Raw genomic sequence first — 15,565 nt, forward strand, 5'->3', positions numbered from 1 at the left:
CCTATTGAGAAGGTCTTGGCAAGAGTTAAGAGCAGCAAGAAAAAGAGAGGTTTTTCGCTTCTCCTGCTTTCGCCTCTTGCCCCACCTATCCTGTACCGTGAACCTTCTTGCAATACTGTGGGCTTTCCCACGATATTGCGATAATTGTCGTACCGTGAGATTAATACCGTGATAAAACCGAACCGTGAGATATAGATATCCTTACATCCCTTGTAGTCACACATGGAAACAGACAATATAATACTCACAGGCATACAGTATATGTTGTATTATACTTCCCACTGCCAAGGTATGCACACCGGAATGAGCACAATATGGGGCTGGGCCAAATTAATGTCATGTTCAATTTATTACAATGGGAAAAGATGTTTTGAAATACGAGTGTTTTGAGTTACAAGCGGTCACAGAACAAATTCAACTTGTAAGTTAAGGCACCATAGTTAAAATGCTTCTATTACGGATGGTTAAATAGAACAGCAGTCCCTTAGTAACACGGGAACTCCAGACCTCTGGGAATGATCGGATTGGTCCAAATATGTCACACGAGTGATGAGAATGCTCTGTACTTTGTCCTTATTCTTGGGAAAACATTGGCCTCTGACCTTTGCCTGCTGTATACGAATGCATGTCGGTTGCTCTTCTGTGCCGTGCTGACCGTGCCTTCATCTATCTCAGTTGACAGTGCGCCCCAGTCAGGGCGGAGAAGCCCCTCGAGACGTGACCTCAGACTCAGGAAGCATTTACATATCCGGTCTGACTCCCGGAGTGGAATATACCTACAGTGTGCAACCAGTCATTAACGGCCAAGAACAAGGAGCCCAAATTACGCGGCGTGTCGTCACACGTAAGTAGAAACGACCAAATATTCTATTCTATCTTCTTTCTTTACTGTATAATTTATTTTACTTTTCTTGCCAGCTCTGTCACCTCCCACTGAACTCCACCTGGACTCCAACTCAGGCACTGGAGATATTACTGTCCAGTGGAATGGAGCGAGTACACCAGGTACACAGAAGACCCATATGTGCATGAAGAGAAATTATAGTTACAGCGATAAACCTACAAAAAAATGTTAATCCACCGCCTCTTTCTTCCAAATATCTCCAAACCAAGACATCACTGGCTATAGAGTAACATGTGCTCCCACAAATGGGCAGCAAGGAAACAGTGTAGAGGAGTTTGTGAAAGCTGGAGAGAACTCTTGTACCCTTGAGAATCTCAGTCCAGGAGTGGAGTACAACATCAGCGTTTTTACGGTTAAGGATGACATGGAAAGCGTTCCAGTCTCAACAACCATCACTCCAGGTGAGTTGTAGTCACGATGGGGGCTAGCACTTAAAAATGGGAATTAGGTGACCCACAATTTACATATTTGCATTGTGAGTTCGGAGTCGTTTCTGTGATTTTACCCCTTCTGCTGATCAACTTCTACAGTATCAAGTTGAAAGTTAGTATGTTTGGCATTGACTTTCAATAATTAAGAGATACTAGCTATACTGCTACTATAAACTAACTACAGTTCCCATAATAACAATACCAAACAGTACCAAAACTGTTTTGTTACACTAATGCTTATTATAGACCTTCACTGATAAAGGTTTATTTGTAGATGTATTATACGGTGCTTTACAATTTTATTAGACCACCACCTAATGCAAGGTCAAAATATTTGTTTTATGTTTTTCCTCAGTGAAATTGAAAGCGTCTGCATTAAAGCACTTGTGTGAATATCACTGTAAGGTGCCTTTCCCCATTTCACCCCCCAAAAGATTTTCCATTGAACGTCATATTTCTTATATTAAGTAGATCCACTTTTTTGTATGTACTATCCACTGTTTCAGCCTCCGTTGAAGAAAGACAAAATGCTTGCGGTAATGTCACACAAAACATCAGAGGGTTTTCTTAAAGGGACAGTTACCCCATAATGACGGGGTGGGCAGCAATTTCAGGGACACATGCAAAATGTTCAGTATGATTATGGAAATAAAATATACATGATAAAGATGACAAATGTTATCAAATAACTTGTGGACAGCAAAACCATGTTAAAAAAATAATTTAGTATCCACTTACCAAAGTCAGTCTTGTGATATTGACCCACTTGACTTCATGATGCTGGATTGTCTTTATATAAGGTGGTCTAATAAATGAAAGCACTATATATATATATATATATATATATATATATATATATCTTCCATTGGTGCGATATGTTGAATACATATCTCACTATACTGGAAGTGGACTAGTTTTGGCTCCTATCTTGACCATTGCCTCTTTTTGCCTTTTTGTCTTTGGACTCATCCACTTCCTTTCCCTCATGATCAACCACTTCTCTTTTCCCCGACTCCATCTTCTGTTTGTCTGCGGTTCTTTTCGTGGTGTCTTGTTTCCCCCCCCCCTCCCCTCAAACCACAGACGTGCCTCAGTTGACCGACCTCAGCTTCGATGATGTTAGTGACACCACGATAAGTCTTCGCTGGTCTCCACTCAACACCACAGCCGTCACTGGTTACAGGATCACAGTGATGGCGGCGGGTGAGAGTGTGCCCATCTTCCAAGACATGGTTATGCCAACGACCGGACACTATACAGTCTACGGGTTGGAACCTGGTATCGACTACGACATTACCGTGATCACCGTGACAGAGAATGGAGAGAGTGAACCCACCATGGTCACACAACAGACTTGTAAGTAAAAGCACGCAGAGTACTTTTGTTCGCTTGAACTTAATATCATGAGAGCCAACACAAGATCTGTTTCTCCTCTGTTTTCCATAGCTGTGCCGGCCCCCACTGATCTTGGCTTTGGCCAGGTAGGGCCAGACCATATAGAAGTCACATGGGTCTCACCACGTGTCCCCAACATGGCTAACATCAACAACTTCCTCATTAGGTTTGAACACTAAATGCTCTTAACGCTCAGTGTGGCTTATTTTTTACTTACGGTATCGGCCCTGTAAAGTGAATTCAGAGGTTTGTTTCTGAATGCATTATACATTTTTTAAATATTTGCTGAAAATGTGCAAAGACTGAAAACTCTGTAGTACTAATTTGTGGAGATATAGCATTGAACTGCTTTTTAATTTTAAATATATATATTTTTTTTTTTTACCCTTTTCAGCTTTCCTGTTTTTTTTTGTTTTTTTTTTGCCGTGGCTAAAACGGAGCCCAGCAATGCACTTCGGCATGGGCATGTGTCCTCCATCCCTCTCTATATGAGAACTTGAGCGCCTTTGTTGCCTCGTTGTCATGGGGTGGAAAGGCCCCGTGACGACACAGTGGCTTTAAGCAGATATATTTTCAAAGCTCAAACATGCAGTTTAGGCATAAGAAAGATGCTATATGAAGCATCCATTTTTCTAGGTCGTAGCTATTTGACTTGCAGTTGACAGTTAAGTAGGGCATGGATTCAGCACATTTAGCTGACACGCCCACGGCGTTCGGGACCAGAGAGAATGGTTTGATTTTTCACAGTTTTTGGAATACATTTTTTTTTTCATTTTACAGGGACTTTAAGTGTTGTACTGTACAGTATGTCCTTCCTGAACATGTCAGTGTCGGTCATGTTTTTTCTTTAGGTACCATCCCATTGACGACGATGATGACCTTACAGAAACCAGTGTAGATGGCACAATGAACAATGTTGTGCTGAGGAGTAAGTTGGAACAAAAGCGATCAATATGCTGGAATGTACAACCACACAATGGAAAGTATTTTTTTTTCAACATTGGTTTTCCCATCTGGGCAGATTTGCTGCCAAACACAGAGTATCTGGTGAGCGTGGTGTGCGTTTATGAACAGCAAGAGAGCTCACCCCTTGTCGGGACCCACAAAACAAGTGAGTCTTACTTGGCCTGATTGACTTTTATTTGATCCTTTAGCATTTCACTCACTCACGGCATTTCTCAGTATTGACACAATGTATTTTAATTGAATTAACGATACAATTCTAATTTGACCCTTTTGTGTCCATCCCAACCTTCCTCAGCTCTCGATTCCCCAGTAGCTCTGCGTTTCTCTGAGATCTTCACCACCTCATTCACCATTCACTGGCTGGCTCCCCAGAGCAAAATCACAGGCTATCGCATCCGTTACCAGATGGCCAGCGGTGGAAGAACCAAGGACGAGAGACTCCCCCCTTCCAGGAACCACTTCACCCTGACAGGACTGGCTCCAGATACTGCTTACCTGGTTAACATCTATGCAGTTAGCGGGACACAGGAGAGCCTGCCACTCAGTGGGAATCAGAAGACAAGTATGAAATCAAGTTGTTCTCATCATATTAATGTATGACACTAATACTGCATTGGCTAATGATTTGATCTGTTTGGGGGATTTCTCTCTAGTTTCTGATGCTCCTACAGACCTGGAGGTTCTCGACTCCACCCCCACCAGCATCACTATCCGATGGGATTCCCCTCCTGTCACTGTGCGCTACTACAGAATCACTCATGGCGAGACAGGTAACTCAATACCGGCTTTAAAAGAATTTTCATGAAATTTCATAGAAAACACCATAAAATAGGGTCTTTCTTTCTTTCTTTCTTTCTTTCTTTCTTTCTTTCTTTCATCTACATACATACTGTATCTTCGCTGCTGGGCAGAAAATCCATGTCCAAATGTGGTCAATTTAATATTTTTCACAAATCAATATTATTGTTCTGTCCCCACATCATCTGTTATTTTTACACATTTATTAACCCATTTTAAAGTGTTGAACATAGCTTGAGAACGAATCTATTAATTCTCTTGAAAATGAAGTTTCTGAAGTATTGGAGGAGCCGTGTAGCATTATGTCGCCTCAAGATTAAAAGTGTGGATGTTTTTTAAACAATAACGAGTGAAAATCGTTAGGTTAGATACACTCAAGTAATCTTGTTTTGTTAAAATGGATCACTGTAATGCTTCGCTGCAGAAGGGAGCTTGTCAGTCATGAAGGTACGTTGCGTGCTTAAAGATGATCTTTGACTTACTGTATGTACTGTATGTTCACCATACTACCAGTCCTAGTCTCTAAATGAGAACACCTAACTGAACTGCAATTTAAGTCTGCAAATGCTGTCAAAACATCAATATGTGTGTGACTTCCCAGTTAACCTTCTCATCGATTTTCTCTTAATTCAGGAGGCCACAGTAATCCTAAGGAGTTCACCGTTCCTGGTTCTCAGTCAACTGCCACAATCTCTAACCTGCAGCCTGGTACCGACTACACGATCACTGTCTATGCTGTAACTGGCAGAGGGGACAGCCCTGCATCCAGCACTCCCATCTATGTCACACACAAGACAGGTACACCAGCACAGAGACGCTCGTAGAGTACATGTGTTGTTGGAACCAAAAACAGTCACGTACTTCTTCCATTCCTCTGACATTGTTCCCTTCCTCATCTTTCTTTCCTCCTTCATTTGTCGTTTCAGGAGTCGACTCTCCTTCTGACATGGAGGTGATGGATGTTAATGACAACAGTGTCACCGTGAGGTGGAGCCCGGCTCAGGGCCCAGTCAAGGGATACAGGGTGACCGGGGTCCCCAGAAATGGACAGGGCTCATCTTTCACTGAAGTGGTGGCTCCAGGTAACATCGCGTTGTTGTTGTTGTGTTTTTATTTGTGAGTTTGACTAGTTAATTTGTCTAATTTCCTGATTGTCATTTTCTTCACCTGCTTTTGCTCATCCAGACCAAACAGAGATGACTTTCTCCGGCCTGATGCCCACAGTCGAGTACACCTTTAGTGTTTATGCTCTGGGACAAGACGGCGAGAGTTCTCCACTGGTGGTGAATGCTATAACAAGTAAGGGATTTCCTTATCTACCAAAAAAAACAATTTCTACTACAATTTTATTGCTACCTTTCATCATGTCTGTTTGAACATTTTCACAAATTTGTAGATGTCGACCGTCCCAAGGACCTGACCTTCTCGGACATTGACTCCACCTCTCTACGGATCAACTGGGACAGTCCCGATGGAATTGTTACAGCTTACCGGGTCTTTTATTCCAGCTCTGAGGAGGGTGAAAGAGAACTGCGACCTTCTCCTCGAGGAGATGCCGAGTCCGCCCTTATCTATGGCCTGCAGCCAGGCACTGAATACACTGTGAAGGTCATCGCCTTGCATGACGACACAGCCAGCACAGCACTGGTTGGAACTCAAGCTACAGGTTTGTGATTTTAATGATTTGCATTTGGAAGCCACAGCATGTGTTTTGAGATTAAATATACTGATATGCTTCTTCTTCTTCTTTTAATTCTGTGCAAAGCCTTTGTTCTACCCTGACCATTTATTGTGTTATCAAACAGCTGTTGGTTTCCAATTTTTGATTGGCCCATATAAAATTTCACACTCTCATCTCATCTCTCGTAATTCATGTAGAAACTTTATTCTGTTGCACCGACCTGACACTGTTTTCCCACTCTTTCAACACAGGGATCTCACCCCCAACCAACCTGCAGTTCTTCCAGGTTGGGCCCACATCCTTCATCATGCATTGGGCAATGCCGGGTCAAGAAAACAGAGTAACTGGCCAGGCGGGTCTCACAGGCTACCGTGTTGTCGTGAACCCTAAAAGCAAAAGCGGACCCACCAAGGAGATGAATCTGGCCCCAGACACAACAAAGGCGCACATCACTGGACTCATGGTGATTGTCTAATATATGAAAGTAGAAAACATGGAGAATCATTAAAGCATAAAAAATAGCTTCAGACTGCTAATACCTCCAATGATTTGTTATTGTCCCAATGTTGTCTGCTATTTCAAATATGTAAAAGTAGCGTTTGTGTTAGAACTAAATTAATGGTAAAGTAATTTTGCATGCATGTACACTACATTCAAAGCAAAGTTATATCCATTACAGTGTCAAATTTGACCTTATCGTTCCTACCTTCTCTCTTCTTCCAGGTTGCAACTACTTATGATGTACATGTATATGCCTTGAAAAACTCCCTGACGAGTCGGCCAGTCCAAGGAGAGGTTACCACACTGGAGAGTGAGTTTTGTTCAAACATTGTTTCAAGCAGACAAATAAACACATTTATGAAGCTTGAAAAACAACATCCATTTGTAGGAGAAACTTTGCCTTATGCAGTTCCTACGTTACGTTAAAAAAAACATTGTTGTGTTTATCCAAAGGCGAAAAAACATCCTCTTTCCCTCTCTGTCGCTCATCATTTCTCTGACCTTATTTTTCCATCGTATTCAAGATATCAGCCCCCCTCGTCGCGTGCGCATCTCTGACGTCAACGACTCGTCCATTACTCTGACCTGGCGCTCCAAGACGGATCTCATCTCGGGCTTCCTGGTTGAAGCCACTCCCACTTCCTCTACTAGCTTCACACCCATTCAGAGGACCATTGGTGCCGACTCACGCTCGTATACTATCACAGGTACGCTGATATTAGAAGTTAGATATGCAAAGACAGTGCTCCCTTACGTCCAATAAGTGGAGAGTAATCCTCACCTCTGAGCCACAGCAGCACCATTAAAAATACACAAATTGGTTCTTCATGTCTTTGCCTATCTGTACACTACAGGGCTGGAGCCAGGTACTACTTATAAGATCAACATCTATACACTGAAAGGAAATGGCCGTAGTGCACCTCTTACTCTCACCGCCTCCACAGGTAAGCATCACTCGTGATTCTGTAGCTACACTTATGAATGGTGTTTTAACTTGAGACCAAATAATTTTAGTACTGACTGGAGCACATATTAGTCATTCCAGCGGTGGGTGATGAGCTTCTATTTATTACATGTACTTACATGTCTGTCTTCTTCAGCCAAACCGGTGGTCAGCCCTCCCACCAATATCCAGTTTACTACCCTGAACCCCACCAGCATCTCCTTTTCATGGGAGCGTTCCCGCAGTCCGGGAGTTACTGGCTATTATGTAACCTTCGAACAAGCCGGGGGTTTGCCTCAAGAAGTCATCCCCAGACCCCACTCAAGCCAGACCTACGCCATGATCAACGGTCAGTGTGGGAAGTGATTGTGATTGAACTCACACCACAGAGAAACAAAACCATAAAAATGGGACACTAATATTATATTTGACATCTGCTCACAGGTCTGAAACCAGGAAAAGAATATGTCATCAAAATTGTTGCCCTGCAAAATACTTTAAGAAGCATTCCTCTCATGGGCAAAGCCAGAACCCGTAAGTGTCACCACTCATCCACCCGCAGTTGTTTATGCCCCGATGCATGCAAGCTTCCCAAGTAGTGCTGAAACGATTAATCAAATAACCCAAAATGTCGCTTAGGAAGAAAGTCAAAGTAAAATCTCTGCCTCGAAGCTTCGCAGTGATCATTTTTTTCACATAGGTAAATGCACCACTTTGTATAGAAATAAGTTGGCACGATGGCGGCCAGCCAGGAGCAAAGACTGTAAAAGACAGAGAATGTCCTAATTTTGGGATCATTTCACACTTACAAACGATCACCAACACGTTAGCTCATTTAAAATATCCTCCTACTGCTAGTTACAACGTATTGTTATGCCCCCACAAGTGGACAAGGATAGACATGGCCGCCGGTGCACTTTCAATCGCTTTATTGAACCAAACGGTAACAAAATAAATATAAAATAATAAACATTCATAACTGCCGTCCAGACTGGTCTACGTTTAGCCAGTTAACAGCCCGCCACTAGCCTGAGCTCACAACAGTCAACTCTACAGTCTTATTTGATGACTCCCATGTTGTATTTTCTTTTTTGACTTTACTTTATACTGTGTTCAACCAGAGCCAGCTCCTACTGTTTCTCTACTGGTCCCCGAGCTGCCTCAGCTTCCTGTTTCTCACCGACCCACCACTGACATCTTGGACGTTCCAGAGTCCTTCAATGACAAGATGTATGAATTTGTAGAATCACCTAAAAACATCCCGAATGTCCATGAAGTCAGAAGGATAAAGGAAGACATTTGTGGACATGTTCTCCTGCCTGGGTCTCTCACCCCTATTTTTTTGTTTTGCATTTAGCTTCGACTCCAACCATGTCCACTTGGCTGGTACGAGTGGCCAGAGCCGGCCAGGACAGCAGGGGCAGCACATCTACACGGAGTATCAGAACCTGCGTCCTAATAACGGACTTCACGGCCCCCATGGTGGACCCGAAGAAGGCCAGAGGCCAATTCTGAGAGAACATCTTGTCTACATTCCCGTGGCAGGCCCTGATGGAAACAGAGTACCCTTAGTCAAGGTGTGTTGACTTATACTGTACATTTCAGTCTTCTACCCATTAGCTGCGACCTCAATCAGTGTGTTCAACGTGTCTTTCATTGGGCAGGTCAGCGAAACACCTCTGGCAGGGCTTGCGTTTGGTTTCCCTGACAACGGGACAGAGCTGCCCCAAGAAGCGCAGACCATCACAACCATCTCTTGGCAACCAATCCCGCACACCTCAGAGTACGAGGTGTCATGTAATCCCATTACACACATGGAAGAACAAGGCTTTCAGGTAACAGAATATACTAATAGAACTTTTCACCATGACGTCACACATACTTCATGGTGGCAGGAGACTTGAAAACAAACACTTCTATGTCATTTGAGTAAGACCGAGCGCTAAAGAAATAGGGTAAATGGCATAAATGATGAGTTTAGCCTTCTTATCTACCACCTTCGTTTGAATGTGTGAAGTGTCAGTGGAAAAGAACATGAGGTAAATTGCTTTGAAGCGAGACAAGCGCCGGCTGTAATTTACATTTCAACAGGTGAAAAATAGACGTGGTGGACTGGAAATTCAGACATACTTAACATAATGGTTGCAGGACTGCCTGATTGATTGACTTGTTTATTGCTCAAATTAATGGCACAGACAGGCTCATTTGATGCTGAAAGTGATAGGTGGTTCCAGTTCATCTTTTCTGGTCCTCAGAAGTACCCTGGCACCTATTGTTTACCAACATAATTAAAAGGTCTATAGGGCAGCAACGCCAATGGTGAATGAGCTCTTCTTCCCCACAGATGCGTCTTCCTGGCACCTCTAACAGTGCCACTCTGATTGGACTGACATCTGGAGCCTCCTATAATGTGGTTGTGGAGGCCATGAGGGGTGGTGCTAAAGAGAAGGTGCTCGAGGAAGTTGTAACCGTTGGCAATGCAGGTACTAAAATCCAAAACGTTTCCTTCCGAATGATTGTGCAGAAGTATGTGATGGGATCAACTTATGTAAATCACATCCTTTGCTTATTTTGTTTCCTCTTAGTTCCAGGCGACATTCCCATTACCACCAACCGCGACGTGTGCTATGACACATTCACGCACACGTACCACGAGGTGGGCTCAGAATGGGAGCGCATGTCCGAGACCGGCTTCAAGCTGTGGTGCCGCTGCCTGGGTCTGGGCAGCGGCCATTTTAGGTGTGATTCATCTAGTGAGTGGCTTATTAACATCCATCCCAGCATGCTTTGCTAACAGGCGGCAACACTCCATGGAATTAAAAATTCCATGTGATTTAACCAATAAGGAATTTATAAAAAGGACTTCAGTTGTTGAAAACATGATAGAAAAGCATTTTTATTTATTTATTGATTTGCATTCTGATACATCCATTTCACTGAAGCGCCATGTTAAAGTTTAGTCTTGTCAGACTCCTTGAAAATCTTCAAGGAGACGTTTTTCCTCACACATATAAATTCCTAAAAAGCTACGACGAAATGAAGCCATAAAATGTTACAATTCTATGTGCTGCAGTTATGAGCTCCGAGCATAACATAACAAGCATAATAATAACAATTCGTACATTGGACACGTTTGGGAACAATCTGTACAGCAGGTTGCTCATACAGTTCAAGCAGAGGCGCATTCTGGCAAGTGCGACATGTAGACGCCGTTCAAGCTAGGATCGCCACTGATTTCAAGTATTCTCACAGTTGTGTCTGTCTGTCCATGTTGTCGTGTTTCTGCTCTGTGTGTAAAAATGACATTTTCATATGCGAGAGCAGAAGGCAATGGGTTCACTTCAGTTGTTTGTATTGTCCAAACAGCTAACATGACAATATCAAAAACTGAGCTTGTCATCCATCTCTAGTTTAGCTGGAACCCGATCAACACGTCACTGTATTCCCAAAAATGCAAATTCATGCCCCGTGTTTTTAAACATGTGACTCCTTCTCAGTCCCTCACGTTGTATTTGTTTGTTTTTTTAATCCTCTCGCTCCATCTTTCCCATAACTTTTCTCCTTCAGAGTGGTGCCATGATAACGGCAACAACTATCGCATTGGGGAGAAGTGGGATCGCCATGCCGAGAACGGTCACATGATGAGCTGCACCTGCCTGGGCAACGGCAAAGGAGAATTTAAATGTGAACCCCGTAAGTGTGGACACAGCAGACGCACACGGCCGTATATTCACACAGGCGTTAGTTTGTAATATTAGATCTATGTTTGATTTTTTCAAAATGAGTAAAAATACTGTATATCAACCTACATTTTCTCAAAGAGTTTTCTCCTGCTCTATCGCGGTTAATTATTTGTGCCACCGCTACATAGCATTTTTTTTAAGCGTTCCTTTATTTATGGGGTTCAGCATTATATAGTTGTGTCTTGACTTACGAGTTTATTTCATTCCATGACCATGTTTGCCAATTGTGTGTGAAATCAACAGTCCCCACTTAAATGAATAGAAGTGCTTTTAATCCTTTCTAGCTACTCCCAAAAAACAGCAACAATAATTATTGTAACATCCATCCATTCATTTTCAACACCGCTTATCCTGGATAGGGCCGCGGGGCACTGGAGCCTCTCCCAGCTGACTTCGGGCGAAAGGCAGACTACACCCTGAAGTGGTCGCCAGTCAGTCCCAGAGCACATACAGACACGGACAACCATTCGTTTGGTTAAATACACTATGTGTAATTCTATTGTTTTTTTTTAGTTTTCCAGTAAATGGAAATTGGGAGTAGCATTAAACAGTTTGAAGTCTCTTTTTTCTCTTTTGAAAAATTGTTCACCGTTTGTAAAACTGCTGCTGGCTTTGAAGTTTCTGCCATCATCTAACGCTTATAACTCTATGAATTTTGCCCGCAACTCAAGACACAAAAAAGAAATCACTCTACAATGGCTCGTATCCCCCTGTAATACTCCCCACCCCAATGTGAGAAAAGGAAAGCCCAAGTACTTTAATGACTCATTAATGTTCCTCATGATGGCAAATGAAATGTAAACAACTCTTTACAAACAGACGACTCCACGTGCTACGACAACGGCAAAATGTACCATGTTGGAAACCAGTGGCAGAAAGAATACCTGGGAGCCATTTGCACCTGCACCTGCTACGGCGGACAACAGGTGGGCTTCCGAGTGCCTCGCTCTAATTAAATTGTGCATATGGAGACTAAAGCTCTAGCTTGTGATTGTCGGCTGATTAATTTGAACAATCCCAGGGCTGGCGTTGTGAGAACTGCAGAAGGCCGGGAGGGCAGACCCACATGGAGGCTGATCTGCTTCAGCCTGTCCACTCCGATGTCTTTGACCGCTACAGAGATAATGCCCTACGCAAACTGGTCAGTATCAAAACACAATTGTCAATACAAACAGTTCTTGTGATATATTTTTTTCACAAGATTTATTTCGATGATCCTTGTAGCTATCATTATATTGCAGGCATCCAATCAGAAAAGTTTCAAGTTTCAGTAGGTCCCAGACTTCTGCCAAAGGTTGATCGGTTTAAAAAAAAAAAAAGTGGAGTGTCGTAATAGCCAAGTATGTCAAAAACATACAAGGAATGTGTCTCCGGTAGTTGGAGCAGCTCTAGTACAACAACAGGCGGTCAATTGACAGAGAATACTTTTGAGACATAAAGACATTAAAAAAATATACATAAATAAATAAAAGGTTGCCAGTAATGTGGTAATGCAATTGTATTTTATTTTTTTGACAATTGTGCAAAAAGATGTAGAGTCCTCTCGCAATTAGAGCAGTTAGAAATTACTAATAGAACAGTAGTCCGGTGCAATGACCTTTGTGCAAAGGGCGCTGAGACTTCAAGAAATGTATGCAGTTTAAAGTGACTAATAATGCGATAATCTGGGACAGTGTCAATTGTGCAAATGTTGCAGATGCTACTCAGGCACATGAGTGGCCAGTATTGGTCAACAACAGATATGCAAAAAGTGCAGCATGGCGAGACTGCCACAGTGAGTGCACGAGTAATGTATCACTGGCCCCACAGAAATGTGACAACAAACTCAGGACAAAAAATTGGCAGCATGTCGCAATGGAATTGTAAGTTAACTATTTAAGAAGTTAATGGGAAGAGGGAAGAAGGTGTTACAATGTTTGCTAGTTTTAGTTTGCAATTGATCGGTAGCGCCTACCTGAGGGAAGGAGCTGGTAGAGCTGGTGACCGGGATGTGGAGGGTCCGAGAGGATTTTGCACGCTCTTGTCTTAGTTCTGGCAACGTGCAAGTCCTCAAGGGTGGGTAGGGGGGTACCGACAATCGTCTGGCTGGGGGTTGGCGTTGTGTTTCATCTGAACTACATAATTGTTCTTTGTCTTATACCTCCTCTTCCTCCTCGACCAGCTCTTACTCTGCCTCTTTGATTGTCTGTAGTAAAAATTCAACAATAAAGGCTCCCTGAACTGCCTGATATTGGCTTCTTCTTCAGTTTTCAGTTGCTGTTTTTATGTTGACACCTGTGCTTTATTTGAGTTTCACTTTTGCTACCTGTGCTTACCATTTACACAACAGAAGTGCCCCAGAGTTCAAAATGAGTTTTAGTGGGTGAAAATGTGTTTGCAAGTTGTGTCTCACTAGGTGAAAAGTGCTTAGCGTTCTACCAAAAGAGTGACCAATTGATTCTGAGGATTTGGTTCAGACAATACGGTTTTGTGTTTTAGCAATTGAGAAATACTGTAATAGATTTGTTTTGAACTAAAAAGGCCCAGATTTCACACTAAGTCCATTTGTAACTAAATTGAGATCATCATTTTTTCACTAATGTTACTTTTTGTGACATGTTTATAACGCATCACGGTATCTTTGTAAAATAAACATATTTTTTCCCCCTTTTCTTCTCATGTTCCAGAACATTCAGTGTCCGATTGAATGTTTGAGTCCCGAACTGCTTGCGGATGCTCAAAGCCCCTCAAAGTAGAGACGAAAAGAAGAAGATGAAGCCAGCCGCCTTACAGCATCACTCCCACTTCAAGGACGACACCTCTTGACATTTCTACCACATCGGTGCCTTAAAGGTGTTCCCCTCAACATGTTAGTGCCTTAAGACTATTTCCCAGCAAACCTCTGTGCGTTTTTCCAGAGATCAAGATCCAGACTGCATTTTTGTGCCGGTTCTTCAGTCAAAGGAGATATTGTTGCGTTGGAATCCTTTTTGACACAAAGCTTTGATGCATACAAACATAATGTACAAAGACACAAACATAACATACAGTATTGTACTGTTGCACCAGGTCTTTTTCTTCTATATTTTTTAAAATATCTTAACGTCACAAAAATGTTCCAATAAGTCGCAAAGGGTATGTCACGATTTTTCTTAGTGTCTTGAGTGTATTCCAAAATTTGACATTCGTTCTGCAATGAAAGGGATAGTGTCATATACTGCCCTGCAGTTCCATTATTGGTGCCGGGAGGGCATTTCACATGACAGATGGAAAGGTCTTACTGTGGTAAATATTCAAGAATGCCAAGAACAAACTTTGTTTCAAAATAGATAAGCACTGCTAATTGTGAGACGCTATTAAAAGCCAAAGTTGACTGACCAAAAAGGAAAATGTTTAACCTGTCATTTGAAAATGCAGGTGATATGTATTTTCATTTCTGAATTGTTTGTGTTTCTTTTTTGTTTGTTTCTTTGTTTCTTTTATTTATCCCTTTTTATTCAGGCATTTTGTTCAATGCTATTTCAGGGTTGTACACTTTTTTTTTTTTTTTTAAATGGTTGGTGCCGAACTGAACTACTGTGGATCTTTTTAATAAACTGACAAATTCAACTTTGCTTGTTTTTTTTCTTATTTTTCTGGGAGATGAAAAAAGTCCAGTGGATATTTTGGGATAGAAGTTTGATGCAAAGTCCAAAACGTACAGCAATATAAGAACAATATATCAACATAACATTCACTTATACGATAGATAATATCTTTGAAATGTAATAATCTGGCCTCGCTATGAACTGCAATGTTTTTTTTTTGTTGTTGTTTTTTTTTGTGTGCTATAAAGGACCCTAAAATGTTTCAAACCTAAATGGCAGATTTTCTGGGCTCTATAGACATTTTTTGTGTGTGTGGATCTAGTGGGGTACACACATATAGATTATCAGGTTATTACTCTAGACATAATTATTTGTATAACATGTAGTAAAATGTCATTCAGAACTCCGTAAGCAGGGTAAACCACACATACAGACACACACTTGGCCTAATTTGAGCATTCTTCACCTCCTGATCAAAGTCAGCGAAGACCCGACAGTCAGATGTCTCTTAAAAGGTTATTCCACTGTTACTACAACTACAAACTACTACTACAACAACTGCAAACTACCAGTTCTACTTCAAACTACTACTACTACAGGTGCATCTCAATAAATTGGAATATTGTAGGGGAGTTCA

At 42.0% G+C, this 15,565-nt stretch overlaps 1 protein-coding gene across 1 annotated transcript in view; it reads left to right on the plus strand.

Moving 5' to 3' along the window:
- Window positions 1–14,950, plus strand: part of fn1a (fibronectin 1a) — a 37,778-nt gene extending 22,828 nt beyond the window's left edge. Inside the window, exons 22-49 of the mRNA XM_061791781.1 lie at window positions 676–844; window positions 919–1,005; window positions 1,114–1,305; window positions 2,419–2,691; window positions 2,782–2,896; window positions 3,582–3,658; window positions 3,752–3,841; window positions 3,992–4,258; window positions 4,350–4,466; window positions 5,128–5,292; window positions 5,421–5,576; window positions 5,680–5,793; window positions 5,891–6,160; window positions 6,427–6,638; window positions 6,899–6,986; window positions 7,201–7,383; window positions 7,531–7,620; window positions 7,777–7,968; window positions 8,064–8,153; window positions 8,741–8,849; window positions 8,977–9,196; window positions 9,284–9,454; window positions 9,964–10,102; window positions 10,205–10,372; window positions 11,187–11,312; window positions 12,182–12,288; window positions 12,384–12,503; window positions 14,029–14,950. Of these exons, the coding sequence (XP_061647765.1) occupies window positions 676–844; window positions 919–1,005; window positions 1,114–1,305; window positions 2,419–2,691; window positions 2,782–2,896; window positions 3,582–3,658; window positions 3,752–3,841; window positions 3,992–4,258; window positions 4,350–4,466; window positions 5,128–5,292; window positions 5,421–5,576; window positions 5,680–5,793; window positions 5,891–6,160; window positions 6,427–6,638; window positions 6,899–6,986; window positions 7,201–7,383; window positions 7,531–7,620; window positions 7,777–7,968; window positions 8,064–8,153; window positions 8,741–8,849; window positions 8,977–9,196; window positions 9,284–9,454; window positions 9,964–10,102; window positions 10,205–10,372; window positions 11,187–11,312; window positions 12,182–12,288; window positions 12,384–12,503; window positions 14,029–14,097 (4,176 nt within the window). The 3' untranslated portion in view covers window positions 14,098–14,950. The remainder of the gene's footprint in view (window positions 1–675; window positions 845–918; window positions 1,006–1,113; window positions 1,306–2,418; window positions 2,692–2,781; window positions 2,897–3,581; window positions 3,659–3,751; window positions 3,842–3,991; window positions 4,259–4,349; window positions 4,467–5,127; window positions 5,293–5,420; window positions 5,577–5,679; window positions 5,794–5,890; window positions 6,161–6,426; window positions 6,639–6,898; window positions 6,987–7,200; window positions 7,384–7,530; window positions 7,621–7,776; window positions 7,969–8,063; window positions 8,154–8,740; window positions 8,850–8,976; window positions 9,197–9,283; window positions 9,455–9,963; window positions 10,103–10,204; window positions 10,373–11,186; window positions 11,313–12,181; window positions 12,289–12,383; window positions 12,504–14,028) is intronic.
- The last annotated feature ends 615 nt before the right edge of the window (window positions 14,951–15,565 follow it).

The sequence above is a fragment of the Phyllopteryx taeniolatus genome, chromosome 12, assembly GCF_024500385.1.
Source record: "Phyllopteryx taeniolatus isolate TA_2022b chromosome 12, UOR_Ptae_1.2, whole genome shotgun sequence".
NCBI lineage: Eukaryota > Metazoa > Chordata > Actinopteri > Syngnathiformes > Syngnathidae > Phyllopteryx > Phyllopteryx taeniolatus.